Raw genomic sequence first — 13,194 nt, 5'->3', positions numbered from 1 at the left:
AGGCTATAGTTAGCTACTAGAGAAAGTTTTAAAAATGTACATAGTACATAAAAATATTATATCTTAATTACAGATTTCACAGATGATAAATGTAGGAGTTAAATTAATTTAATAAAACAAAATTATATGGCTACTGATAAAATAAAAGTATACGAAAACTAAAAATGTTAAGTAGTTGATAAAACTAATCTTAGTCTTAGTCATTTTGTTATTCTGCAACACAAATGTTTTAATTTAATTCAAATATAAGTCCATATTTTTTATCTTAATTTCTTCATTAGACGTGAAGATTTCAGAATGGAATGATAATGAAATTATAAGGTTAGAGATTTGAAACACTGCGTGGAGCCCTCTTAATATATGTGAATACCTAAGGCTAAGGTACTGTTTTCAAACAGTTGTTTAATCAACTTCAGCATATGAGGTTAACTTCTATGAAATGATGACGTATAAATAACACTTGCACTGCGTATACTATCTATCAAAATGGTTGCAGACTTTACTTGGTCTAACTCTACAGCGGTTTATTTTAATTAACGTAGATTAACATGCGGCTCTCAATTAGTTACAGCTTAATAGAAATGTTCCAGTTTAACTTCCTTAATGGATTTGTAATTGTATTACTGTTGATAGTTTTGTTTCCGATGACAGAAGCTTGAGAGATCAGCGGCGGTATCATGGTCGCATTTTTATCATTGTCATGTCATGCGTCACTTTCGCACGTACACTTGTTAGAACGTGACAGGAATGATGACAGATGATAAAAAAGCGACCATCTTAGCCCTACAGGCTTTTGGACGCAAGGTCATATTTAATGCTTAGGGGTCTAGGTGTGGTGCACATTATGTCATCGTTCAAAAATCGATAAGCGATCGATATGAATAAGTGCGTTGAAAGTTTTTTGCATGTATACGCACAGCTAGCTACATTTTAAAGTGTTTTTATTTGAATTTATTTTGCAAGAAGCATGTTAAAATTTAATTATTAACGGGTAAAGAGGTGTGGGCATGAGTTGCTCATTATGTTTGTGTACCGTACCCCTCGCGTCGTTTCGTCACGCTTGCTGCGCAGTGCGCACTGTCATTCGTTGTATGCAAGCGTTGGATGGAGAGTTGATTTCCATTCTCACGCCTACATTTTTAACTATAGTTTGGCACCATATTACATACATATTGACTTAATTACTGATGTAAAAAACTAATTTAAATGTACGAGTCGCCCGCTGCTATGTTAACTATGCGCTGACATGCGAATAGGTATGAATGAGGACACGAGGTAGATAATATTATGCTGACCTAACCTACTACGAGTACCCTAATGTGTAATGAAATGACCCTACTGAGTGGAGTTATAAGGTGATTTAGGTGTTAAGTAAACGGTATTTTCTGAGCTTTGTTTACCTCAATATCTATCGATCATGAACAAAAACAAAATAATGTGCTGATACCTAAGCAGCTACATACTTATTCCATCATACTACTATATAAAAATAAAACTAAACATAAGTACTTGATGCGTCAAGCGCAAAATACCTAAATCATTACAGATGAACATCATTTTCACATATTACTTAGTAGAGTTCTGTTCTAGAGCTAGACCAAGATAAGTTTGCAACGATTTTAATAGCACACGCAGTGCAAGTGTTGTTTTAAACGTCACACTTCTATGAAATTATGACGTTTGACGACCGGTCTGGCCTAGTGGGTAGTGACCCTGCCTATGTAGCCGATGGTCCTGGGTTCGAATCCCGGTAAAGGCATTTATTTGGTCCTAAGTCATGGATGCTTTCTATGTATTTAAGTATTTGTATATTATAGGTATAAGATCTCTATCTATCTCTATCTCTATGTGATCTCTATATATCGTTGTCTGAGTATCACAAGCCTTAATTATTGAGCTTACCGTGGGACGTAGTCAATTTGTGTAATGAATGTCCCTATATTTATTTATTTATTTAAATAACACTTGCACTGCTTATGCGATCAAACTCGTTGCAGACTTATCTTGGTCTAACTCTATTATATGATTGTTAAAGATTGCAACCGTTGCAAGTGGTGGTGGTCTCTATTATTTATATTATACAAGTCGGTAGGTAATAGGGACATTATTAGGTGCCTATTAGTCGATATATATGTTATACTTATCAGTACTATGCATAATGCCTATCTGCATTGATTTTCCACATGCACAGAAAGAGTAATTTAGTTTTTCTAACCTAATAATAATATCATAGAGATAAAAAGTCATGAGAAATATCTATTGTCATTGTTATGTAAAAATAATCGTAGATATCTCATACATATTACCCACATTTATACAAAAATTTACTGCTATTTATAGTTGACACGAAGTATCAGCATACATTTGTCTCCACATTTACTGCTATTTATAGTTGACACGAAGTATCAGCATACATTTGTCTCCACATTTACTGCTATTTATAGTTGACACGAAGTACCAGCATACATTTGTCTCCACATTTACTGCTATTTATAGCTGACACGAAGTATTAGCATACATTTGTCTCCACATTTACTGCTATTTATATTTGACACGAAGTATCAGCATACATTTGTCTCCACATTTTTCTTTTAGTTTGTAGTAGGTGTAGGTACTAGACGTAAGTTTTTTCCAAATTAGTGAATATATAGAAGGAAAAGAAGAAAGAAAGAAAAAGCATTTATTAGCACAACATATTACATAAAACTAAAAATAATTACACAAAATGAAGTTGCGCTAAATGGTCCTTACTCAGCTTGGTGTCACGGTATGAGCCACATGGCACACTCCGCGACGCTGATTTTCAGGCCCAGTAGATGGACTAGGTGGCACAATTGTATCTATAGGCAACTCTGTCAACTATGTGTGTCAATTTGAATCGCATCGCATCGATCCGTTCTATTTCTATCAATATATGTCGCACTTTGTCATAGTTGTTACTGAGTTGGCTGACGCGGCCATCAGCTCGGATTCTATTAATGTGAAAGTCTCGGATCGTCCCTAAATGTTTATGTTTACTCGAACGTAACCCAGATACAGTGGGCGATACCCTTTATTAAAAGACCAGCCGTCAGCGGCGTAAATGTTGAACATTCTGTAACTATAATTATAGTGGGACTGACCCCAAATATCTGGGTTTTAGAGTAGGCACGGCACATTTTCTACTTATTGTATGGCGCATTGAGTCGCGCATTAGTCTGATGTCTAAGATTAAGCCGAGATCATTTCTTATGAAGTGAGAAATAGCTTGCGTTTGCTCGGTATCAGAGTAGGTGGGAGTGGGAGGTCGGTTGCTAAAACCTACTTAGTCCTGTAAAGTATACTCTGTGGAGTACCGCAGGGCAACATATTAGGGCCACTTCTATTCTTGCTGTATATAAATGATCTTCCTTCCTGTATTAAGTCTGTATTAAAGTATAATTTTTTGGAATTTTTTGTAAAGATTTGAGTTTTAAAACCTAAAATTTAAGCTTTATTTAAGCTTTATGTGTACTAACAACAATGATCTCAGTTGGTCTATGAATAAAAATTAAATTAAAATTAAACATATTTGTTTAAATATTGCCCTTCTGACGTCACCGGCCAAGTGTTTTTCGTATGAGGCGTAAAAACGGTGCGCGCGCCTCATAAAATTTTCGCAATTTAGAAATTTCTGGGGACAATAGATAGTAGGTTTATTGGAAAATTTTAAATCTCACGGGAAGTAGAATCGATTGAAAATTTCACACATGTAGTTAAATACGTCTGCAAATTGTTTAAAACGACTATATATTTCATGTGGAACCAGTGGAACTAATAACATCTTTTTACGGTCTCGTCCATGTCTCGTCGAATTGCGTGACAAAAATTAACTACGAGTAACCGTCAATTGTTTTGTCCTTGAGGCCACTACCAACAATTACTTAAGTAAATTAATGATTACCTATTAACTATTCCTTGATAAATAGTTTATATTGTAGGTAGTTAGAATAGGCTGGCTGTCTACATTGGCATTCGAAGGGAGGCAATACCCTCACTGCTCACTAGGTATGGTGTGGTAAAACAAAAGGTCCATGGCTAATAAGGTCCACTATGCCTAACTGTAAAGTGAAAAATCTGTTAGGGATTGAAATACCCGTGCTTCGAAATATGGCAAGTGGAAATTTTGACCAGCAAACTTTATAAACTAGTATCGTAATTTACTTGACTTATTGTTTATTGTCCAACAATCTTTGGATGATATCATATCCATAGCAAATACGAAGGATAACATTTCTTTATATTAATACTATTTTACAGTACATATGGTGGTACTTTCTCGCACTAGTGCGTAAAAGAGCACTTTTCGTGCATATGTCGAAAGTTTAAAGGGCCATATGTACTGTAAAACGTTGTACGATACACGTGCGAATAGGTAATTCGCAACTCGTGTCGATTTAAAACACTCCCTGCGGTCGTGTTTTAATTTATCGCCACTCGTTTCGAATTTCCTCTTTTCCGCACTTGTATCGTAAATAACTATTATGTAATGGTACGGATTGAATTAGGTATTAAGAGCAATATTCACATACGGCTCAATACGAGACAAACAAACGAGACGTTAGCTAAGCTAGTCTATTATTTGGTAGCGACAATAGCACGTGGGCGGATCATGTAAATAAAGAAACGTGTCCGAGACATAGCGCGGTTACGAAGTAACGTGACATAATGTAAAGTGACTCCGACACACGTTAGGTATTAGTACATTACGATACAAGTGCGAAAAATAGGAAATTCGCAACGAGTGGCGATAAATTAAAACACAAGCAAAGGGAGTGTTTTAAATCGGCACGAGTTGCGAATTACCTATTCGCACATGTATCGCAGAACATTTTTCAACACACTCGCTCAAAACGACGTTTTTATTCCACTGATTTTTGGCTCATAATCCTAGATATTAAACACGCGTGCTTTTTCGGTATATTATAAACACTCGTGCTCTTTCATTATATTATCCGACTGAGTTAAGAAGGTAACTGATTGCTAATAATATGCACGGAAACGGAGCCTTCTTTAATTGGTCGGACTGGCGGGCACCGGCGCGCCCGACCGCCTGCCGCGGCCCGGCCGGCCCGCCCGCCGTGCCGCCCGCGGCCGGGGCGAGGGGCGGCCGGCAGTATGACAAAGGAGAATGGGCAATTTGTACCATGGATGTATACTGTTGAGACATATCTCGTTTGGCTTTTACTGTTTTAACAATTAAAATTTGATTAATATGAAAGTTTCCTTCTTTGAGTGCGTGTTGAAAAAGTCGTATGAAACGCGTGTGCATTGGTCATTACACACATCGGCTTTCTTATTGCGCGCTCGCTTACTTACGACCAACTTAGCTCACTTGTATCGCAATGTACTATTACAGCATATGGCCCTTTAAAATTTCGACATAGTTACGTAATGCGCTTATTATCGCACTAGAGCGGTAAAGTAGCACCATATGTACTGTAAATGTAGGTGAGTGCTTCCCGACCGCTATGCAAATTATTTACCACCGGAATTTTCGTATAATACTGATTAATTTCAGTTCTTGTCTTGTCAATTATTTTTTCAATAATTGATATTCAATTAGGTACTGGCAAAAATTTCATTAAGTTTAGAAAACCTTAACGATTTACATCTCTGTTAGCAGTTTTGGCGGCTACTTATAGAGGTACATGTAGTTGTAAGCCAATAAGGCTAGACAAATGAAATTGCTTTAATACAACAGTCTCGTAATCAGTTTTACGAAAATACACGATACACGAAAAAACTAGACAAAACAACTTTTTGCGATTTCTATGATTTTAAATCAGCAAGTACTTACTCATATCTTCATCACAATACTGTCAATACCTACTGAATATTAATTGTGACGGCACACAATAGGTGTCTCTAGTAATAGGTAGGTAGGTAGGTAGGTAGTACTAACTTAATGTAAAAATTATATTTCATAAAGAGATTGGACTTAACCGTTAATAAAATAGCCTACGCTACTAAGTTGAACTAGCAGGTTCTTTATTTCCCACTTTCATTGAAGACACGCTTTGATTGACGCTTTTACCGGTTTCAGATGCAAGATGTTAGCGGGAAGTCGCCTGGCCTGACGCGTTAGAAATCTGCCAAAATGAAGCAACTCGACAACAAGAACCTCATCACGCTCAAATGCGTGCTCTTCTGTTTTCTAGCAGGTAACTTGAACCTCGACACGCTATTAAAAATGCGTGCTCATCTGTTTTTTAACTTTTCTAGTAGGTAACTCGAACCTCAAAAGGCTAAATTGAGTGATCTTAATACTTTAACACTGTCGAGTTGTCGGTTAGTCCCCGGATCCATAAGTAAGGGCAAAAATCTACAGGTTGAGTATAAAACTATATTATAGTACATTGTATAACAAGAGCATAAAATAACCCATTTTATCCGAGGCAATAGGGCCGAGGGATAAATGAGTATTTATATTAGTTATTATAAAGTCTACTTTTCACTTCGATTGCAAGAAATTTAGGGTACCTACATATTCATTAATTGCTCCGCTACGTTATAGAGCTTTTTATCATATAAGAAACTTTATTATACAATCTACACACCGCATGAACACGAGCTTTACGAGTATGAGTGGGGAAAATATGTATATGAATTCTGTTGGTGTATTCCCGAAGGAATCGTTCTTATGATGAGTAAGAAATAGGAATACGATAACCACCGCAGAGCGCACACCCTTTTGTCCCAAGCCCCGAACCCTCGCGTTTCGTGTACAGTTGCCATCAATCAGATATATCGGAGTGGACAACCTTGTCCACCTGAGCACCTGGTGTTTCTGAGCACCTGCTCAGAAACACCTTGGCTAGGGTGGTTCACGTTTGTATGGATAAAAATTCAAACTGTAGCTAGAAGAAGCGGCACCCCCTTATTTTGTTACACCCTTGGCACTGTACTAACTGCCTCTATCTCGCAAATAATGTAGAATAAATAACATTCTTCCATACAAAGATCATTTTTACCCGCGAACAAAAAAGATCACGTTCCATTAAATGGACCATGACTCCATTAGGTTTTTATAGGGCCTCAACCACTATAAATAGCTGTACAGTCATCCTTGGCCTAGGTACACTTAAACAAGCTACTGGCGATATCATTTCAATGAATAAAATTGAATTGAATTAACAGAGCATCAGTCATAGCCATATCAACAAATTATAAGGTTCGATTATATTTCAATATTATACATTATTTCCACTAACCGCATAAGGATGGATAATCTTTTATCTATTGTATATTACATTGGAATTGTTATTTATTATCTATTTAACCCTGTTTAAGCATATTCTAGTCTCTACAAAAGACTCTGGTCTCTAACAAGTTAGAAAGGACTGGAGTTTCGACTTAATTATAAGTGTGAAAAACTCATTCGAGTCTTAAAGCAGAGGACTCAAAGGACTTTCTCCAGTATTTTTATTTTTTATTTTTATTTCATTGATTCAACACAGCGAACTAATACACCGTGAAATTTAAAACAGACAATACAGACTAGGTACATGATACGGTCTTAAGGAGATGACAAACAATAGGTACAAATGCATAAATGAAAAACTAATACAAGTCTTAACCAACACTAATCGCAATCACATCGAATCGACGATAAAAAGATGTCGAGCGACGAGACAGACTTACACCGCAATGCAACAACTCAAATAGAAAGTTAAAAACGTAGTGCGATTGCATTCAAGTCCCATACAATACTGCCTTTTTCATTCGGCTGGCAGAATAATGCCGCAGCACTCGCAAGCTTCCATCTAAGGAGCGCGGAGCTCCAAGAACCGAATGATTTAGGGACCATTCACCTCGACCTGTATTGCGCCGTTTTATGTCACGTTATCTGTTATTTCTTTTCCTGGGCATAAAAGCGCACTTATTGCAAACTTTTTTATAGTAGATACTTAGGTACACCTATATGGATAATAAGCGAAATTAGTTATTTTCGATACAAGTGCGGAAATGAGGAAATTCGAAACGAGTGGCGATAAATTAAAACACGACCGCAGGGAGTGTTTTAAATCGACACGAGTTGCGAATTACCTATTCGCACGTGTATCGAACAACGTTTTACAGTACATATGGCCATTTAAACTTTCGACATATGCACAAAAAGTGCACTTTACGCACTAGTGCGACAAAGTAGCACCATATGTACTGTAAAAGTATTTATCTGGTTCAAGGCATTCAATTACTATTTTATCACTCTTAATGACAGTCGGATGAATAAGCCTTTAGCTGGCCTTTTATTTTAGTATAAATTTATTTTAGTATAAAAATAGCTAATGAGTAGTAGTAGCATGTACATAGCCGAGGGATCTGACGACCAAAATTATGAACAGAAGTATAATAGGTATTTAATATTGTCTTCGGTTACCGCGATAGTTACTCATGAAATAAAACTATAAAACGGATTATATGTCGCGCATATTGAATATACGGATTATATCGCGTTTATTGAATATACGGATTATATCGCGTATATTGAATATACGCGATAAATATAATCCGTTTTCATAGTTTTATTTTATAATAGGTATTTTCAATTTTTCAAAGTAATTGAGTTAAAAGGTTTTATAGACCCGCGTAACGGCCATTTCTCCCGTCGCAAGTTTCCCGCGGCGCGCCATATCTTCTAATAGGAAGGAAACTCCTTCCAATTTCATGGCTTTACGCCCCACCATGCAGCTAGTCATGGTCCTGTTTCTGACCTTCTGAATAACAATTGTAACAAATGTCGTGACATCATGCAAACAATATTGCAATTACCCAGGTAGGATACGATGACGTGACCCAGTTGATAAATTTTACCCTTGCGTTATTATCGCGTTTGCGTGAACCATTATTCAAAACATCCGCTTTAGGAGAAAGCAAGAGATTCGTTACTACTTTTCTAGTAGGTTTTTTTCGTATATTTTAATGCGAAGAATATAGGTAGTAACGTCATCTATGGAAACAGGAGTTCAGTATCAGAATTGAAAACGTTTAACAAATCTATTTTGTTTATTTAGAACTAAATTTTCGCCAACGTAGTATTAAAAAATATATTTGGTAAGTGAAACTCTCTAGGGTTAATTGAAAAAGCCATTTTTTACATGATTATCTATGTAGGTACATATATTAAAAGTTAACTTTCCGAAAAGGGAGCCTAATTCAAGATGACTACCTACCTATCGTACATGGACAAACACTGAACAAAAATAAAAAATGTATCGGGATGGCAGATGCTACGAAAAGCGACGTGACTATTTTAATGGTACATTATTTAAGTTTCGACTGGTGTTTTCTATCAACGAACGGAGTGATGAAAAAGTTAACTTTTGCCTCGATATAAGGCAGCCACAGCAGTCCGACTGGTGGCGAGAAAACGTCTAGCGATCAACTATTTTTTCGCGCAAAGCTGAATAAATGCTTCTTTATTTAGCAGAATAAATGCATAGATTCTTGATAGCCGACTTCACAGTGTCAGCGAATACTTGTTCCAAGAGAAAAAAATTGCTCTTCGCTATTCGCGGTTGTCGGACACCTCTGGTAATATAAATCTCATGGTATGCACATGGAGCATAAGGACCCCTCTCTGATGGAAAGCCACAAATATATTCATACTCTTGAAACTGTTTGTTACAGGTGTGGGCTGCATATTCCCTTTCCTGCCACTGCACATGACCGAGGGCGGCGCGGGCCTGAGCCGCGGCGAGGCGCGCCTGATATCGGCTGTCGCGCCGTGCGTGGCGCTCCTCGGACCCGCCATTCTGGGACATCTCATTGATAAGTTTGTATTCAATGGCTTGTGCAACAATAGCGTCTTTAAGACCAGTTTGGAGCATGACGTTGCATCATTGTTGAGTAGTGAGTAAGGTGCCTGAGTGTACTTACCTACTAAATTACTTTCACAAGATAAGATCACACTTACATTTATTTTGCTTCAAAGCAAAATAATTATTTATTTTACAAGGAGGCAAAGTTGTTGTTTTTGTAATTTTGAGGTAACTTTCTGTCTCATAATACCCTCCTAATCGCTAGCAAGCAGCGCCAGCGTTTTAGCTTTTAATCTGGAACCTTATTGTCTTAGTAATTTAATAAAAGTTAAAATTCAATTTTACTCTAGTACTCAATTACTCATGAGGATACTCAACAACTCGTATAATATAACTCGTATATTTTAAGCTTTTTTCAAACTGCGATAAACTAAGATTAGTGTCGAAACCGGATTTTTTGCTGAAACCGGCTGAAACTATAGGAAAACCGAATCTCGGTAAGATTCGGTTTTCCTATAGTTTCAGCCGAAATCGAACCTTAAGGTTCGATCGAAACATTGTTTTTATGCCGAATCCAACCGAATCCAATCGATCGTAACCCTATTATTTCAAATATTAAAGGAAAAATTATTTGCTTCCGGCAAGACTTATAAGTATAAGTCTTTTCTCTTGTTTATACATTTATATGCTATTGTATTAGTTGGTATACTATTGTTTTTGATTATGTACAACTACTAGGTACTACAAGTTTGCACTATTTATCATTACTTTTTAATTGTACCTCGATATGTGAATTAGGAAACTATAGGTCTATAAAAAATCAATTTGTAGCTATTAGCTAAGTTGCTTATGTTTACTTTAAGACTGTTTGTTTCTCAATAAATAATTTAAAAAAAAGACTCGAACTTGCGACCTTTTGAAACACTGAGCCGGTCTTGCCTTGGAGGCGGACAATTTTCCATTTTTCCTTTAATATAAATGGTAGAGTCGCTCGCAGACGTTTCTGCTTGATAAAAATGACCCTATTATCTCGTCAGGCTATCCATTGGCCGCGGTGCGACCAGCGGCGGAGGACCCAGCGGCTCCGGCCGCCTGCTGCGTATCGTCACTGCCACCTGCCTTATCCTGGGGGCCATCTTCTACACGCTACTATTGGCCGTACCTTATACCAACCGCGGCAATGTAAGTTCAACATGGTTTGATCTATTGGCTATGTGCTATAGTCTTAGATGTGCCGTCGGAAAGTTTCCAATGTTGCGTATCCACTTTTAAAATTTCGGAATCTTCTCATATTTTTGTAAAGGAATCGAAATAGGTGCTTTGTCAATTTCGTCACACGCTGCCAGAATGCTGTCCTGGATTAAGTAATATGAATATTTTTGTTTAGGCTCCCCGCCCGATCGTGTGGTTCTCTTGCGACGAGAACGGTGCGTATGTGACGCAAGACAAGTGCTCGGAAGGCAGGCAGTGCCACTACGTTTCCGAGGAGAAGGTAAGCTTGTAAACAATATTGAACAATTCAAGTCACTTACACTGACTAATAGCATGCATAATAAAACATTTTGATGCTAGTCAGCGCAGTATGAAAATAACACCGAAAGCGCTTATTAAGAACGCTACAAATAGCAGATGAAGCCGTTTAGTGCGTACGTACGTATACATACGGTTATTTAATTTGCTTACCTAAATGTTTTCGGGCATACCGAAAATACATACCTATCTGAGTCGCACAAGGCTTCGGTTTTAGTGTTTAAACTAACTCAATTAAATTGTCAAGGATGATTCACGTTAGACCGGGCCGTGTCCGGGTTGGAGCTTCTGGCGTTTCGTTTTCTATGGAAAGCATCACGTGATCACCTGTCATGTCATAGAAAAGTAAGCGCCGGAAGCTCCGGCCCGGACACGGCCCAGTCTAACGTGAGTCATCCTTTATCCTATCTTGACGTACCTACGTAATAATTACGAGAAAGTAATAATATCTATAATTAACACGAAACCGGTGGAAGTTATGTCGCACAATAGCGATACCCTAACATAAGTATCTGATAACCTTACGCTAATTTGTAGTAAGAATGACAAACTCAAAAATTAACTGAATGTGCCTATCGCTGTCGACACATTAGTACATTTTACAACTAGTGTGAAAAGACATTTCACACGTGTTGTAAACGACGATTTTTAATACAATTGCGAAAAAATAATAAATTAATATATCATTAGTAGAATCATACCACCATACCAAACCAAAACCAAAAGTACCTATACAGCCCGCGATACTTGAGTTGCCGCAGCCCGCGATACCTTCATACTCGTGCGCGCCCCGGCCGCGGCCGCCGCGGGCCCGGCGCGGGTTGGTCAACGACACCGAGGAGTAACGAGTGAGGCCCTGGTACCTGCTCAAGCTAAATTCAATTTTAACTGCGTTTCGAAAGTATAGTTTGGAACTAAAAAGTAAAAAGCACTAGTTCGAGAAATTGAGCTTCTCGCACGCTACGCAGCCACAAAAAGTACCACTTTTTGAGCAACTGTTTTAGAAAATATATTATGTACTACATTGCTTACCATCAGCTAGGCCGTAGGCTTATTTACCGGTTCAAAAGTAACTAAAAGTACGGAAGTTAATTATTTCTAATCCAAAAGGCTTGAAAAAGCTCACACATTATCACACAGTATTTAGCTAAAATAGGTATACATATAGGGGGTATTACTCCAATGTTCTGCCACCAGAGTGTAGCACTAGCCCGTTTAGTAAACCATAGAGTAACTTATACATACTGTGCCTTTGACAGGTTTTTGACAAGTTTTCAGAGATAATAAAATATGACATTGATGCATCAAAGCGGTTTGTTTACAGAGAACCTACCGAGAAACGCGAATCCGAAATTTCGCTAACTGCCTCTTTATCGCTCGAATATGCAAGTGTCAAGAGATGTTAGATAACGAAATTTCGATTTTCTTGTTTTGCGAATTTATATTTTATATTTCCCCTGCGCAGAATTTCGCGTAATATTCCCTATTGTTATTTCTTTGTTGCTAACCGTATCCTTTCTTACTATTTATAGTTTATCGGCCTGACTTCATCTTCATAAACAAATAAATATTTTGAACTTTACGCTGTTGTATAAAAGTTTAAAATCGGACAACCCAACAGGCATAACAACGACCAATATACCTGAATGCTTTTGCATATTAAAATGTCAGTTCCAAGCGAACACTGCCCCGGTCACCTTACACGTTTCCTACGAAAACCATTACCCTCAAAAATTGGGTCGACTCGTAATAATATTACCTAAATAAAGGTTTAGGGGTATATGCCCCTGTACCTTTATTTAGGTAATATTATTACACACAGCTATACAAAGTTTTAATAAAAAAAAAAACAGTATTGAATGAATGAGTGAAAGTGACTTAA

The 13,194-nt window shown here is 37.4% G+C and overlaps 1 protein-coding gene across 1 annotated transcript in view; it reads left to right on the top strand.

Annotated features, from left to right (window-relative positions):
- Positions 1 to 13,194, top strand: part of LOC134741590 (uncharacterized) — a 42,286-nt gene that overhangs the window by 10,361 nt on the left and 18,731 nt on the right. The window contains exons 2-5 of the mRNA XM_063674427.1: positions 6,065 to 6,182; positions 9,652 to 9,796; positions 10,820 to 10,964; positions 11,170 to 11,274. Of these exons, the coding sequence (XP_063530497.1) occupies positions 6,119 to 6,182; positions 9,652 to 9,796; positions 10,820 to 10,964; positions 11,170 to 11,274 (459 nt within the window). The 5' untranslated portion in view covers positions 6,065 to 6,118. The remainder of the gene's footprint in view (positions 1 to 6,064; positions 6,183 to 9,651; positions 9,797 to 10,819; positions 10,965 to 11,169; positions 11,275 to 13,194) is intronic.

Source organism: Cydia strobilella, chromosome 5 (genome assembly GCF_947568885.1).
Source record: "Cydia strobilella chromosome 5, ilCydStro3.1, whole genome shotgun sequence".
NCBI classification, from domain to species: domain Eukaryota; kingdom Metazoa; phylum Arthropoda; class Insecta; order Lepidoptera; family Tortricidae; genus Cydia; species Cydia strobilella.
The sequence above is the reverse complement of the archived record's forward strand: the minus strand, read 5'-3'. Positions and strand labels throughout refer to the sequence as shown.